The 17,712-nt window shown below is 41.6% G+C and overlaps 1 protein-coding gene across 1 annotated transcript in view; it reads right to left on the bottom strand.

Annotated features, from left to right (window-relative positions):
- Positions 1-781: 781 nt before the first annotated feature.
- The window catches only part of NTN4 (netrin 4), a 170,197-nt gene continuing 153,266 nt past the window's right edge, over positions 782-17,712 (bottom strand). Inside the window, exons 8-10 of the mRNA XM_040344110.1 lie at positions 11,999-12,067; positions 5,826-5,996; positions 782-1,638 (exon numbers count right to left, since the gene is read on the bottom strand). Of these exons, the coding sequence (XP_040200044.1) occupies positions 1,502-1,638; positions 5,826-5,996; positions 11,999-12,067 (377 nt within the window). The 3' untranslated portion in view covers positions 782-1,501. The remainder of the gene's footprint in view (positions 1,639-5,825; positions 5,997-11,998; positions 12,068-17,712) is intronic.

The following is a 17,712-nucleotide window of genomic DNA, read 5'->3' as shown; positions in this document are numbered from 1 at the left end:
ACTGATTAACAGTTCTTGGACCTTGAATACAGAGGTACATCCTGAAAGCTTGTCCAGAAAACTATGTTAGTGCAAATAAAAAAAGGATTGCGGCCAATCCTTTGATGGAGATCCCCACAGGATATCTAGTACAGGTGAAGGTATCAAACAGGTTGCTGATTGACCCTGTTGGCAAATAGAAAGGCATCTAATGCACAATATATGGTACCTCAAGGCTTTATCTGAGATGATATGATAGAAACTATTAACATGCTCATATATTGGTGGAACATAAAACCTAGGTAGGATAGGCTTAGCAGAGCTTTATACAGTTGTCAGATTAAAAATGTATTTAAAGCATAGTGCATACCATTTCACAATATGAGATGGGAGAGATATAAGGCTATATGCAGGATCATAAAAATCCACAGTAGTAAGATTTAAAAAATGTATTATTGTGCACTCCTAAAGAAAGATCCTTTTCCAGCTGGATCATTTAACATCTTGCAACCATTTAATGTTTGTGAGCTTTAGAGACAGCATCAGCAGCACTTATCCCCTTTAAAATGTAGAGTATAACAGGAGGCAGTGCTTAAAACAAAGCCTCATATTCCATTGCATTAATGAAATCAAGATGCAAACCACAGGATTGTTCCAATACCTACAAATAGCTTTTGGATCACAATAAAATTAGGTTGATACAACACAATTATCTATCCAAAATTCTAGCAAGAGCAGACTTTTCTGCATGTTTTCATTTTCAAAAGCTATAAAATGGGCTAACAAAAAACTGCATGCAACATAAAGGTCCACATTTTATATTTTATGTCTTGTGTCATGAAATGGCTTTGCAACATAAATAAATCTTTTAAAGACAACAAATAATATAAAAACACATACAATACAGTCCTTTTAAGGTGTCTATAGTGTGGGTTCAGTTCTATAGCTTACTAAACCCCATTGTCCTGTTTAAAAAATAAAAAAGCAAAAGGGAATTTTTGCAATAGGCATTAACAATTAGTAAAGTGCTTTGTAGAACATACTATTTACAATTTAAGGAGGATCTTGTGAGGAGATCTCTCCCTAATATCTAGTTCCATCCCCCATCTTCTGCTGGATTTTTCAATTGATTTTTCAATTAATCCTATGAAGAATCAGGTGGCCTTACCAACATTTTCAAGGAAGCCGTTCGGAGCACTTCCTCAATGTCAAAAGTCTGAATTTTTGTTCTCTGGTACCTTCAGTAATATAAATTGACAATAGAGAATTCACCTTGCACAAGTGGCCATAAGACACATTGTTTTATAACATCACAACGCCATCGGAACACTGACAAAGAGGAAGTTCTATCTGGCAGCAAAGCAAATGTACGTCTTGTAAAGCAGCCAGATGAAGAATTACATCATCGCAAGTGCCTGATATTTTAGGGTGCTTTTGCACTCTCCCCCCTGTCCACTGTAATTTAAACTTTCATCCTAGGATGGCTTCTTTATTTTCCTGTTTTCAGTGCTCTGTTTTCTCTTCATACGCAATCCTTTTTTAGAATCTCCATTACTTTCTTGCCCAGGGCAGGTTTCCATGGCTGGACAAAACTTTTCATATTGACAATGAGGCGACCAGTGCGTATATCTTCATACCCTGCAACAAGGTATTCCAGACCTGTGGAGAGCACCAAGCATTTGTGTATTATTAAACTTTTCCCAAAAATGTATTTTGTCATTTTGTAAATGATTAACTATTTAAAAGCATTTGATTATATGTTAGGCCAGTGATTCCCAAACTGTAGTCAGTCATGTTCCATGGTAACAACGCTAACTTTATGTGCCACTTGAGCCAAGCAGTTAAATAAATAGATGAAATACGTTACATATATATGTGAACTACCAAAATACATGTAATTCTACTTAGCCACTCTCGAGGTCTAGACACCCTCTACAGTTGGCAAGAGTGCCAGTCAGCATACAAGACTGGTGACCTAACCATTCCCCTCTGTAGAAATACAGCTTGGACTCTAACCTACCACAGTCTATGCTTGGTAAATGTTGCAGCAAATGCACACTAATGAGGTCATCTCTTTACTCTTCTTTCCCTTAAAGGGGTTGCAACCCTAAAAAAAAAAAAAAAAAAAAAGATTCTGTGTCTTCTAACCTGTTCCTCTCTAAGCTGTAAAAAACCTGGTTGATCCAGCCTGTTCCTGTGTCCCCCTATGTAAACTGACCACGGTTATTATGGCTGCTGATCCCTGATTACCGTGGCCAGTTTAGGTGCCTCCGTCATCCCGCTGCTCTCCTCTCTCCCTCTCTGCCTGTCAGCTTTAAGCATGTTCAGGAAGGGAGACATTCTGTGTTCCCCTTCACCCTCAATCCTACTTTTTTTTTGTTTGAATATAATCCAAAGTCATAATTGTATGTATATTGTTCTACAACCCTAAAAGACAGTATTACACCCAGGTTTAGTTATGCCAGCTCATAAAGAATGTGTACTCGGAAAATAGGTCAGTAGAAAAGTATAATCGGAAATTATTTTAAAAATGTTGGCAACTGTGTGCTTGATGACATCCTTGTACTTTAGCAATTACTGTGATGCTTTCAGGATTATAAACAATATACATAAATACTCTTATTCACAAAAACAAATGTAAAGTGCCAAAAGCAATGGTGTGCAATAACACATGCATACATTTAGCACTATGATCAGCATCCAGCAGCTTGTTATAGTTTATTTAATTAAAGTTGTTTTCGAATTGGCTGATGTACTTTTCAAAACTACAGTTATAAGTTACTGCCCAAAGCCCAGAACCTGAAGACAGTGGGAACATTCTTAGTTTCAATGTCTACCATTTACTGCTCCTTTGGGCAAGAAATGGAAGGATGCAAAGCTGGGCTGTGAAACTAAATAAAAGCAACCACAATTTCCAGTCAAAATAGTTGCCAGTTTCTATTATTAGTGTGACACTTAACTGCATAGCATTTTTTCTGTACCTGTCCTTGGCGAGCATTAATATTTTAAATATGACCCCCCCCAACAAAAAAGTTATATATACAGTATATATGTTATCCATTTGTACAGTGCCACAGAAATAGTTATGAAAATAGTCAGATACAGTTCAGAAAAAGGCAATAGCCTCCAAATGGCAGTAAAACAGAATTAGCAATTTAGGGATTTTCAGTTTCTGACTTGTCACCTATGCCTTCTTTTTTATGAAGATTAGAACATTTATTTCCTTACTGTTAGCTTCTGGATGAAGGCATCCAAGGATGGTCCAAACAAGTGTTTCCCTCAAAGGGCAGCCTCTTGATTTACTTCTTGCAGAGAACCCCCACAAACCAACATTTAAACCATAGAATCCTCATGTGGACAGATATGGTGCCAACCCTTGAAAACTGCCATATGAAATCTTCCAAGGTACCTACTGAGAGACTCAAGGCTCCAAGTATATTGTGCAGGATTACAATTGCCAGGATTTTAAAGGTCTGAATATCTGGAATGGACATACACTTTGTCCATATCTTAAGGGTTTCGCAAACTTCCACTGCACCTATCAGGCCCCACCTTCCAAAGAGAAGCATGCTATAAAGAAGGCCTCCTACCCCTTATTCATGGTGCCTTTAAAGACCGGGACCTCTTCCACCATCAGGGTGTTATTTAAATAGGAAATATCTGGGGCAACAGTAGGAGAACCTAATTTTTTGCATAATTCCTCCTCCATGAGGTACTGGTGTACAAAATGCTTCTCTTGGGAAAACACTTTCTCCGAATGAGTCTAATCGGCATACATCACTTCTTGTATGTGAGGGTGCACTGGAAATTACTTGGGGTTTTGTGGTGGCCACCAGGACATAAAACAAGTAACTTTAGGAAAAATGGATTCTGGAGTGGTAATTTAATTTCTTTATTCAGATTTGTGTGCATTAGATCCATTAGGAAGCCCACTGTGGTTCTCTGTGTCTGAGACATGCCTGGACCCTGGATTCCTCCTGGGAGGACTTGTCCACAGAGGATTCCTGATCCTCAACAGCAACCTCCTCTTCCCTTTGCCCCAACTCTCCATTATCCTTCCCTCACCTTTCTGCCTTCACGATACTATGGCTAAAAATCAGGTAAAACGTGCCTGTGATCCTTGCAGGGAAATGGCCACCCAGCTGAGAGGTGTGTCGGCTTATGCCTGAACACCTGTGTGGCAAGTCACCCCCCTAGACAAGTGTCCATATGCTTGCTGTGCCCAGTTGACATAGCAGCATCTATGGCTGTTCAGGGCTGAAGAATTAAAAAATGTCACCTGTGTGTACGCAGATGCACCGAAGCACCCCTCTTGCTCTCTGCCATATGTCGCTTCCATAGGAAAAACTACCAAAACACTCTAGAAACCCAGACAACACTGCCAGGGGGAGCTGACTCATGGACCACTATAACATCAGCTGAATTAACCAGTCCATAGCTATAGGGGAAATCTTCACCCATCATGGCATGCACATCACGCAAGGCCTCAGACGTCACTTCCCTCTAGCAAGATCACTGTCTTGGACTTGTATAGCATCCTGCAAGCAAGATCACAGGATACACCCTACTCCATAGATTGCTGCCCGCAGGATCCAGCACCATCTGACAGACATTAGTGGCTGTATCCACTTCTGTATATAGGGTCAGGTTACAATCCCTCTTGGCCTTTAGGCTGTTGTGACCAATCCAGATCCTAAGGACACTAGTTAAGAAACTGAAACTTGGCTGAGCTAGGAAGGTTTATTTTTAAATGGGGATTCCTGCTTTTTTTGACCAGTGTCCATTTACCAAATGGTGGCAGCTTAATCTAAGTGGTCATTAATCAAGTCCTCTGTGTCCTGAGAGAAAAAGTCTACATTTTAGAGGATACCAAGATGGTGTCTAAAAGTCACATGACAGGAACAACTTAATTTTGGAATGGAATATTCTTTTTGTCATGCTAGACATTTAATGTGCCAGACTAAATGATAAATAGATGTGTATTCTAAGGCTGGCTTACACATGTTTGGTTGGGTAGACTTCCGTAAATCAGTAGAATGTGCATTTTGTCTAGTGAAGCTGTGTTCACTTCAATTATCCAACCACGTGCAAGGGAATTCCCTGCAAAAAAATTGGGTACTTGAAATCTATATAAGTTCACAAGATATGTGAACATTCAACACCTTTAGAAAAAAAGATTTAGGCCCCATGTACACTGGGGGGAGAAATCTATCAAAACTGGAGCAGACAGAATCTGAAGCATTCTGGCTTCAGTGTTTAGGTGTGGACTGAAGGCACTGGTGGAGCATCTAGTCCCCAAGAAGTCCACTGGGCATTCATTGTTGGGTGCATACTGCCCTAAACGTTAGTAGTACTTGGTACAACTTTCAGCTCCAACCAGCTGCAGCAGCTGTCAGCATCTCATAGTGTTTAACAGGTTGCTTCCAGCTGGAATGGACGGTGCGGAATCTGTGCCATCTGCAGACACCTAAAGTTTGGAGCCTTAAGCCCTGGGAATAAATGCCCAGTGTGCATGGGGCCTTAGATGTTAATGCGCTATCAGTACAATACTGATAAACGCGTTTTAAATTACTTAATGCAATGATGAAAAATTCATGGTGGGTTGAAATCTGTGATGATTACTTACTAATTTCACTATTAGTTACTCATGATTTTTTTTTTAACTAAGGCAAAAGTGGAGTCATATAGAGCACCAAATTAGTTGCTTAATAGGTGCTCCTACAAAATACAAATAAAAGTAATTACTATAGCGAGCAGCACTATTCACATTTTCTTCAAACAACTATGATGCTACAACAAATTTCTCTTTCAGAAATACATGTAATGAGTGATTAGAGATACTGTACCTGGGTTTAGAATAGGACATGTGCAGCCACGGTTCGTCCATGATTCTGGATATAGAGTCCTTTTTCCTTTTAGGATCTTTAACTTTGTCATTTTCAAAACCTTTTTAATCTTCACATTCACTTCAGCGTGAGAGCCCCTATCATGGGCTGACAGTATCTTTATTTTCAGCACTGTCCCAGAAGAAATATTTAATAAACAGATTAGGAAAACTATTTTGCTAACAATCAATCAAAAACACCTATCTAACTGTAAAAATTATTTGAGAAATGATAAGCATAAAATTAGGGTAATGAAAATCCCTACTAATGCAAACATTTGAATTACAACTAAAGGCTCCTAAACAAGTCCTAAAACCAGTTACTATGTGTTACACAAGCATCAAAGTAAAAAAGAAATTCCTTTCCTTTAGTGAGCCTCCTTCATTTGTGCCTCACATGCTCCCCCTCCCTGGCACTACAGCTCACAGTGGAAAGGTTTCAACAACATAATCAGTTCTGCCAATTCAAAAAGTTGCGGGCAGGACTAGATATGACTTGAAATAAGATACGACAATGCTTATAGCCATGCCCCCTGCAACATTCTCTTATTCCACTGTAGTGCAAGTGGGCATAACCTACAATTCAGGAGCAGCGCATCATCGTTGCCACACCATCACACAAGGCTGCATTAGGTGCACTTCACTGGCAGGATCAAAAGGAGTTTGTGGAACTTTGCAGTGGAACTAGAAAATTGCAAATGCAGATACACTTATATTTAAAGCCCAACTCAAGAATAAATAATAAAAATCCACCCTTGCACTGCAAGAATTAAATATTTGTTTAGTCTAGGGGCAGAGTATTAAGGTGAAACACCTTAGGCTGGCCATGAATGGATTGAAATTCAGCCAGTTCCGTAGGTCAAGTTGGTCTATCAGGTTTTCCCCAAACAATCAGTGCCACGGCTATAGCCGGCAACACTAATCATTGTATTCTGATTGCAGGGAAGGCACCCCGCTGTCAGAATACAAATACGCAGCGGGAAGAATTTACCCATCCACCTGTGTGGATGGAGGAATCGGCTCAACCCACTGGTTGAAAAAAAATAAAGAAAAATGTATAGCCAGCTTTATTCCTTGCTCCAGCCCTGCAACCAGTCCCTAGCAGCTACAAATGGCTCCGGCTCAACTCCAGTCTCCTCAGCATCCAATACAGGGTCAGCAGGAGAGTGGATGTAAGTTAAGTAAAGTGGCTTGTACAGTATTCCCTAGGCAAATCAAGCTTTTAACCCTTGCAGTGCAGAGGGGCCTCAACTGCAAGGGTGGATTTTTTTGTTTTCATGGAGTTGGGCTTTGAGTACTCCACCACATGTTTATTTTAATGAGAGGTCAAAATTTTACATTACTGAAACTGGTAAGGAGCAATTGTTATTTGAAAAAAAAAAAAAAAAAAAAACTATATCAAAAACCACCTTTTAATTAATCTGACTACTGTAAACTGAAATTTAATTAGCTATTACGTTAGCTTGCACATTATTAGTGCTCTATGTATTACTTGCTTAAAGTGATTGTCAAGTCTTGTTTTTTTTTTTTTTTTTTAAATACCAAACGTGTTCCTGCTCTGTGCAGTGGTTTTGCACAGAACAGCCCGGATCCTCCTCTTATTGCACTCCTGGCTTCTCTCTCCTGCCGGCTGCCCCAACAGCAAGCAGCTTGCAACGGGGGCACCCACTGCTGCCAAAAGCCAATCAGGAGTGCAAGTTCCAGAAGAGACAAGGCTCTTGTGGATATCGCTGGATCGAGAGGGGGCTCAGGTTAGTATTAGTGGGGCTGCTGCACACAGAAGTATTTTTACATTCATTCACAAAATGCATGAAGGTAAAAAAAAACATGTGCCTTTACAACCACTTTAATAAGGCTGTAATTGTTGGGATAAACTGGCACTTGTATTTACTCTGGTTTTTATAAATTGGATCAAATGATAGCTTTATAAGTGGAATAGGCAGATCAGAGATTAAGAGAAAGATGCAAGCTGTTGTGTTTTCAAAGTACAAGTCAGTTTGCTCTTTCTTATTAAAGACTCTGGAGTGTAGTTAGGTGATGAATTGTGCTTGTAATAAAGCTCATATTCCTCCTCCATACACAGAGTGATGAAAGGGTGAAGGACCTGTGTGCTACAGTAAGATTTATTAATTTGTTCTTTGCTTACACCCCTTATCGTCAAGAAAGATTAAATATCATCACTATGATGCTCAGGAAGCTAGAGCAACACATAATCATAATTTTTCACCGACAGAAGACCTCTTGAACTTTCTTTGCAGGGCGCCCTGTCTTTGTTGGGCATAACTTATCTCCTGATCCACTCCCAGAAAGGAAACAGGTGGGGACAGCTTTGACACATGTAAAGGGAGTTTAATGCACACATTGCACAAATGCAAAACATAAATACATATTTTACTAGCCAGCTAAAATGCAACACAAGCTACTATACAATTGATCAGAGGTTGTTAATTATCCTAAATTCCAGGGCTGATAACCTCTGGTCAAGATATACATAAATTAGAAAAAAAGCCAAAACAAGCCCACAAAAAAAAAAGAATCAAGGTTTCCACAGCCTAAAACACCACTGCAATCACCTTTATTGAGATACTTAACAAACTATGAGATTTGTGATGTATTTTTGGTATCCCAATTATAAAATTAAGTGCCCTGGTTTTGTTCAGCAGAGGAATATGTTATGCCGCGTACACACGATCGGTTCGTCTGATGAAAACGGTCTGATGGACCGTTTTCATCAGACGAACCGATCGTGTGTGGGCCCCATGGTTTTTTTATCCATCGGTGAAAAAACTAGGAACTTGTTTTAAAATTATCTGATGGTTAAAAAAACGATCGTCTGTGAGCACGTCCATCGGTTAAAAATCCATGCATGCTTAGGATCAAGTTGACGCATGCTCAGAAGCATTGAACTTCATTTTTCTCAGCACGTCGTTGTGTTTTAGGTCACCGCGTTCTGACACGATCGTTTTTTTAACTGATGGTGTGTAGGCAAGACTGATGAAAGTCAGCTTCATCGAATATCTGATGAAAATATCCATCAGACCGTTTTCATCGGATGAACCGATCGTGTGTACAGGGCATTAGAGCTCGTTCATATGTGTGTTGATTATGAAAAACAAAGTAACGCTCATTAATGTGCTTATAGTGTTTATGATGGGTTGACAAGTTATGTTTTTGCTTTTGAGGCATTGAAAAAACATCAAGAAAGTTAACGCCCATGAAAGCGTTGTTTTTTTAGGGGGAAGTCCTGCCATCCAAACTGGCACAACCATTTATATACGAGTTAGTGTTGTGTAAGCTGTAGTGCTATAAACCCATAAAGTGCTACACTTTATGCAACACTGAAGAAATTACACTTTGCTACAATGTAGTGAGTATACAGCTTGTATAAGTGTAAATTTGCTATCCCCTCAAAATAACTCAACACACAGCCATTAATGTCTAAACCATTGGCAACAAAAGTGAGTACACCCCTAAGTGAAAATGTCCAAATTGGGCCCAATAAGCCATTTCCCTCCCTGGTGTCATGTGACCCATTAGTGTTAGGGCCCTTTCACACGGGCGGACAAATGGTCCGTTTTTTTACAAGTCCGTAAGTGGACTTGTAATGCTTCCCTATGGGATTGCAGACGTTAGCGGATGATGTATCCGCTAACGTCCGCAAACATCCGCCTCCGCAAAGATCCGCTTTTTCGGACGGAAGAAAACCCTATTTTTCTTCCGTCTGGCGGAACGGATGAATACGGACACACGGTCCGTATTCATCCGATTCCCCATAGGGGAGAGCGGAGGAAAGACAGGGCGGTCTCTGCACAGTGTGCGGGGACCGCCCTGTCCGCCGACAGCTCAGCGGGGATTCACGGATGATCCCCGCTGAGCCGACGGACACACACGGGGCGGATCAATACGGATCCGCTCCGTGTGAAAGGGCCCTTACAAGGTCTCAGGTGTGAATGGGGAGCAGGCGTGTTAAAGTTGGTTTTATCGCTCTCACTCTCTCATACTGGTCACCTACACTATAAGAAGTTTGCCAAGACCCTGAAACTGAGCTGCAGCACGGTTGCCAAGACCATACAGCGGTTTAACAGGACAGGTTCCACACAGAACAGGTCTTGCCATGGTTGACCAAAGAAGTTGAGTCCACATGCTCAGCGTCATATGCAGAAGTTGTCTTTAGGAAATAGAAGTATGAGTGCTGCCAGCATTGCTGCAGAGGTTAAAGGGAAGGGGGGTCAGCCTATCAGTGCTCAGACCATACGCCTCACACTGCATCAAATTGGTCTGCATGGTTGTCATCCCAGAAGAAAGTCTCTTCTAAAGATGATGCACAGAAAGCCCGCAAACAGTTTGCTGAAGACAAGCAGACTAAGGACATGGATTACTGGAACTATGTCCTGTGGACTGATGAGACCAAGATAAACGTTATTTGGTTCCGATAGTGTCCACCGTGTGTTGGAAACCAGATAAGGAGTACAAAGACAAGTGTGTCTTGCCTACAGTCAAGCATGGCGGTGGAAAAGCCATGGTCTGGGGCTGCATGTTCATTGAGCAACAGTTCATTGAGAGAACCATGAATGACAACATGTACTGTGACATACTGAGGAGAGCATGATCCCCTCCCTTTGAAGACTGGGCCACAGGGCAGTATTCAAACATGATAACGACCCCAAACACACCTCCAAGACAACCACTGCCTTGCTAATGAAGCTGAAGGTAAAGGTGATGGACTGGTCAAGCAGACTTAAACCCTACTGAGCATCTGTGGGGCATCCTCAAACAGAAGGTGGAGGAGTGCAAGGCCTCTAACATCCACCAGCTCCGTGATGTCATCATGGAGGAGTGGAGGAGGACTCCAGTGGCAACCTGTAAAGCTTTGAGGAACTCCATGCCCAAGATTGTTAAGGCAGTGCTGGAAAATAACGGTGGCCCCACAAAATATTGACACTTTGGGCCCAATTTGGATATTTTCACTCAGGGGTGTACTCACTTTTGTTGCCAGAGGTTTAGACATTAATGGCTGTGTGTTGCGTTATTTTGAGAGGACAGCAAATTTACACTGTTATACAAGCTGTACTTTAACTACTTTATATTGTAGCAGCGTGTAATTTCTTCAGTGTTGTCACATGAAAATAAATAACAAAATATTTACAAAAATGTGAGGAGTGTATTCACTTTTGTGAGATAATATATACTATATATATATATATCTATATATATATATATATCAATGACAATACAATACAACTGTAAGTGATGACAGACCCCCGCCGGAAGTGACGTATCGCTGGTAACGAGCGAGGGGACTGGGTGAGACGCCGTGCAAGTGGCACACTGATGGCTTTACAGGCACTTCTGTGTGAGATTTTATGGGCTATTTTTAACTTTATGCTTGTGAGTGTCATTTTATTGAGATTAAAAGCTGAGTTCAACCCAAAAATTGAACTTCCGCTTTTCCGGTTTCTCCCCAACCCGCCGGTGTCACATTTGGCAATAGATTGCTGCAGATTCCGTGGCAATCTACGCCATGTCTGGCCCCTCCCCCCCGCTGTCTTCTAGGAGACAGACAGGTCCCAGAAGACAACAGAGACCAGTGAGGACACGCAGCGCGACTTGCGAATGCGCAGTAGGGAACCAGGCTGTGAAGCCGCAAGGCTCCACTTCCTGATTCCCATTACTGCACTCAGGATCCGAGGGACAGATCCGCTTTGGGTGAGGACATCGTGGGTGCCCTGAACAGGTAAGTGTCCTAATATTAAAAGTCAGCAGCTGCAGTATTTGTAGCTGCTGACTTTACTTTTTTTCGGAGGAACTCTGCTTTAAATACAATTTGGGGGTAAATGGAGTCACACTGTGGGGGAGATTTACTAAAACTGGTACGCACAGAATCTGGTGCAGCTGTGCATAGTATCCAATCAGCTTCTAAGTTTTATTGCCAAAGCTAACTGAAAAATCTTTCTATGTATCCAGAAACATGATCCCTTTGTTACTACTGCTTCATCACATAATGGTTGTTTTGTAAAAGGCTTGTGTATTTTTTGGATGAATGAATGCTCAGTGATATTGACATTATGCCATTCAGTTCAGTATATCTAACCAGTCCAAGTTGGGATACAGCACTGCTTCTTCCCTGTTACTCACCATAGGAGTATTTCATTCCACAGAAAACTTTTGGTTTTCCTAATGTTTGCTCCTTGCATTCACATTTTCCTGAAACAAAAATTAAAAACAAGATACAAATTATAATAACATAATGTAATTTCTGTTTTATCGTGTACAAACAAGATTTCGTTTTCATTCACCATGTTTTCATAGATTCATATTTCATAGACTTGTGAAGAGGATATGTATGATTTGAAGACAAGGGTTGCATTGTACAGAAGTGGTTTAGAGTAAGTTTAGATCTAGACATAGGTATGTGCAGCCTATTACAGTACATTAGGGTGTGCACCCTAAAGCTCAAGCACACATGCCTTTCTCTGCAGTCTCAGCTGCACAGGGCAGTGAATAAATGGGAAGTGCTCTATGCTGAGCAGCTTCCTGTTCATTTGCAAACTGAAGCATAATAAACACAGTTTACTATGCTTTAGTTATGAGTGAGCACAGTGAGTGTGTCCACTGTGTTCATTTAAAAAAGGTAGGGGCCAGCAAATGACATATTGACTAGCCCTTGTAAACTAAATGCAGCCTGTAAAAGAATTTTTTTTTTCTTTTACAGACTTCAGTTACAAGTGACTGTGCCATGACAGGGTAAATTCCAGCAGAAGTATGGCCATGGCAAGGCCACACTGCTGCTTTTTAAAAGTAGCTCCAAAGTTTCGGTCAGTGTGCTACTGGATTAATATTTCTTCTGTTAAAAATAAAAAAACTGAATCACTGAGTTGGAAAAGGGATCACAACTACCCCCCCCCCCCCCCATATCAGTAATTTGTTGAACCACATTTTGCTTCAATTACAGATTTTAGTCTGTTATGTCACTACTAACTTTGCACATCTAGACTTTGCAATATTTGCCTACTCTTTTTCGCAGAACTGCTCACGTTGAGTTGAATTTGATAATGAACTGCAGACTTCAAGTTATTCCACAGATTTTCAATGGGGTTTAAGTCTGGGCTCTGACTAGGCTACACAAGGACATTCACCTTTTTTCTCCAACCACTGTGTGGTCATTATTGCTATGTTCTTTGGGTCATTGTCATGTTGGAAGGTAAACCTTCTTCCCATTGACAACTTTCAGGCACAATGCAGCAGATTTTCCTTGAGAATTTGATGGAATTTTTCCCTATTCATTTTTCTTCTATACTGACTCCAGTCCGTGCTGCAGAGAAACACCTCCATAACAGGATATTATCACCTCCATGCTTTACTTTAGGAATGGTGTTATTTGAATAGTAAGCTGTACTGGATTCCTGCCAGATATACTGTTTGGTCTTAAGGGCAAATAATAAATTTTAGCCTCATTTGACCACCTTAACCACTTAAGCCCCGGACCATTTTGCTGGTCAAAAGACCAGACCACTTTTTGCGATTCGGGACTGTGTCGCTTTAACTGACAATTGTGCGGTCGTGCGACGTGGCTCCCAAACAAAATGTACGTATTTTTTCGTATTTTTTCGTAACTGATTCTATGAATCAGTCGCATAGATACTCTGAGAGATACGACGGAGTATCTGAGATACTCCGTCGTATCTCCTTTGTGAATCTGGGCCCATATGTCTGGCGGAAATCTAATATAGCTCACCGTCCAAATAACTCTATTCCTACAGTAAAGCATGGAGGTGGTAATATACTTTTATGGGGGTGTTTCTCTGCAGCATGGACTGGAGCACTTGTCAGGATAACAAATGGATGGAGCAAAATACCATCAAATTCTTAAGAAAAATCTGTTGCCCTCTGCCAGAAAGTTGTCAATGGGAAGTAGGTTAACCTTCCAACATGACAATAACCCAAAGCACACAGCAAAAATGACCACACAGTGGTTAAAGGAGAAAAAAGGTAAAACCCCATTGAAAATCTGTGGAATGACTTAAAGCGGAGTTCCACCCAAAAGTGCAACTTCCGCTTAATCCACTCCTTGCCCCCTTACATGCCACATTTGGCATGTAATTTTTTTTTCCTGTCCCACTTCCTCCTTCCGCCCAGGGACCACCTAGGCGATACGTCGTATCGTCTACAGCGGCCCCTCCCTGTAGGCGATCGCCTGGGACACGTGACAGGTCCCAGGCGATCGCCTGACCAATCACAGTGCGCAGCGCCGCTCGGCGCAGGCGTAGCGAGTGCCGGGCCGTGAAGCCGAAAGCTGTCACGACCGGGTGTCGACACTTAGAATGAAGACGCTGGCCGGAGAGGGGGCGAGAGGAGCGGAGTTCCGGCCAGCACGTCGCTGGACCGTGGAGCAGGTGAGTGTCTGTTTATTAAAAGCCAACAGCTACACTTTTTGTAGCTGCTGCCTTTTAATAAACAGTAAAAAGGCCTGGAACTCCCCTTTAAAGACTGCAGTCCACAAACAATCACATTTAACTGAGCTTGAGCAGTTCTACAAAAAAAGAGTGGGAAAATATTGCAAAGTCTAGATGTGCAAAGTTAGTAGAGACATATCCCAACAGCTGGAATTAAAGCAAAAGGTGGTTTAACAAAATACTGACATAAAGGGGGGGGGGATCCTTTTTCAAACTCTGATTCTGTTTTTGATTTAAAAAACAAATTCTGACATGTTGGTGTTATATCTTTCACTTGGATGTTATAAATTACAATAGTAAATATAGCTTGATAAAACAAATAATGTGCATGTCTTCATTTCAGGCTGCAAAGCAACAAAATGTGATATTTTAAGGGGGTGATTATTTTCTATACCCACTGTACATGTTCAAGAACTGGATGTTTATGGGGTTATAGCATGCTAACATATCATATTACTGTCATGTTATTATCTGTCTCTCATCATTATTACAGTGTGATACTCTCATAAGTTGCAGATAACGAGTGACCTAAAATGTCTTAAGACAATACAAAATGTGATCATTTAGAACAATGTCTCATTGCTTGCTAAATAATAAATGAGCACAAGAAAAGCTTTCAAACAAACTGACATATTGGTTACAGAACCACAGTACCCTTGTTTACTTATCTCCTGACCTCTTGCAATGTAATATCATATATGCTTGAATGAAAGGGGTTAATTGTCATGAAACTTTAGCACAGGTGTCTCATAACATGCGGATCAGCAGCACTCCCTTTGTTGACATTCCAAAGAGAGGGAGCAGTAAATTGGGAGCAGTTTTCAGTTTATCCAATAATTAGAAAAAGGAATGTTTGTGTAATCCAACAAAAACAAACCACACTAAATGCATTTTCATTGACATAAATGGATTCTAATAGAATATTAAGATGTGGATTAGGAAAACCACAAATCTTGTTGATTGTTATACTTTATGCCTACTTGAGAAATGAATGTGTGCATTGTGTGCATTTGCCTGATTCAAATTCTATAACCCCCCCCCCCCCCCAAACACTAAACGTAAATTATTTTTTTATGACCTTAGTTTAAAGCGGTCCTCCACCCTAAAGTGGAGTCCCGCTGATCGGAACCCTCCCCCCCTCCGGTGTCACTTTTGACACCTTTCAGGGGGGAGGGGGGTGCAGACACCTGTCTAAAGACAGGTATTTGCACCCACTTCCGGCCACACGATACGGGCGAAAGACGGGCATTCCGTCACATCCCGTCTGTCGCCCGTTGTGTGCTGGAAACACTCGGCTCCCAGCACACAGCGTGTGAGCCAATCGGCGGGCGCAGCGCGACTCGCGCATGCGCCGTAGGGAACCGGGCAGTGAAGCCGCAGCGCTTCACTTCCTGGTTCCCTCAGCGTGGATGGCGGGGGGAGCAGCAGAGTGACGAGCGATCGCTCGTGCTCTGCTGCGATCGGCGCTGGACTCCAGGACAGGTAAGTGTCCTATTATTAAAAGTCAGCAGCTGCAGTATTTGTAGCTGCTGACTTTTAATATTTTGTTCCCATGGCACATCCGCTTTAAATTAGTCAAAGGTTTTAAAGGAAACCTTTATGAATTGAAAAATTGGAAATCTGTAAAATAATTTTCTTGGCAGTACATCACAGGACACAAGACTTGTAAATTTCTAGACCAATGGATGATTCAAAAGCAATCCCATGAGGGGTAGGAAACATGGCAAACAACAGCTAACAGGTCCAAAGAACCCCAAAAAGAGCTAAACTCACAGGATCACCTGTAGGACTTTCTGACTGGAGCTGGCATCAACATGCTGCTAAAGTCAGCAATTGTGTAGCAGGATATTACACTGTACCTTGAGACAGCAGGTCTGGATGAGGGTCCAAAGAGAGTACCAAACCCTCCTGGTTAATTTCTGAGAATCACCGGAGAGGGCAAAGGCATAAATCAGGTGGAACTGACACTACAGAATTACCAGGGCCTGAGAATCCGTGGTCCTAGGAATAAAGCAAATAAATGGACGAGAACTGGACAGCCGCACTCCAAAATCACTTAAAAAAGTTGTCTTTTTATTTTTCAACTGCACAAACAGTCACTGCAAACCAACAAGATACAGTATGGCCGACACGTTTCGCACTTACAGTCATTGCTTAGTCATAGTCCTAGGAATAAAGCTGTCCAAATTGTTATTAAGTCTGATAGCCAGCAGATTAACGTTCAGCATCTCCCGTTTGCAACAGAGAACCCAAAATACCTCTAGGTGGAGAGACTATTCTCCAGAATCCAGATGCTGATGAAAGTTCACCTGAAATATTCCATGCCTGGAATGTGCCCCGTGGACAGGACAAGAATGGGAAGACCTGCCCAAGCAAGATCTGCTTTCCTATGGGGAGTAGAAGACACACTGAAGAGCATGAACTGAGGAGGCAAGATGCGAAACTTGTAGCCCCTGGACATGATGTGCCGACCTATTGATCTAAAAAACCCTGGTTCCAGGCAAGGGCAAAGGCCACCAACCTACCCCCTGATAGGCTCCAAGGGGCGGGGCGAAATGTGCCAGGGGTGTGGCCTAGCTGGAGTCCGGGCTGAAGCTGCCATCCACCTTACTTCATTTACATTGGTCTGCTTTATGATGTGTGGCATATGAATCTTGGAGCTAGGACAAGCTCCCTGTCCCTGCCTGCACTTACGGCGGTCCAGTTGGACTTTACCTCTCTACCTGAGCGGCACCTTAATTTTGTCTTTTTAGGTCACCATTGGTCTAACAATTAACCAATCCTATGAGTCCTATTATGTATGATAAAGAAATATGTAGGCTGTCATTTTTTTTGTATTCGCATATTCTATTAAATCGAGTATCACAATAGCCATCACATGAAACAAAACAGTCATTATAAATAGGGAATGCTTCCGGAAGGGAGTGGTACATTAACAAGTGCTATTGACATATCTAAACAAACGACAACTGTACACAATAGGCCAATCAACTTATGGACACATATATTCCATCAAATGATGGCTTTTAGCAACCTAATTGCTAAAGTAGAGGTAGAAAAAGCTAAATTTGGGTGGCCCACCCCATCCATGGCCCAGGGGAAAACTAGGACCAAGTGAAGTCAGTGAAATATCCAGCAATGTATTGATAAACAAGAGAAAAGGATAGAGAAGTAATGGGGGAAAAGGGAGGTAAAAGGAGAAGGATGGTTCTGGGAATTGTACTGGCCATGGTCCCAAGAGCACAGTCAACCGTCTAGTATAACTGGATTGGATTCTATGACTTGTTTGTCTTTTTGTTCTCTTTTTTCTTTATTAAACATCTTTGAGAAAAAGGTCCGTAGCACTTAGATGTGTAAACCAAAGCTAGAAAAATTTGCATTCATGGACCAATTTTA

The sequence above is a fragment of the Rana temporaria genome, chromosome 3 (assembly GCF_905171775.1).
Source record: "Rana temporaria chromosome 3, aRanTem1.1, whole genome shotgun sequence".
Taxonomy (NCBI): domain Eukaryota; kingdom Metazoa; phylum Chordata; class Amphibia; order Anura; family Ranidae; genus Rana; species Rana temporaria.
This window is presented reverse-complemented; position numbering and strand designations above follow the sequence as displayed.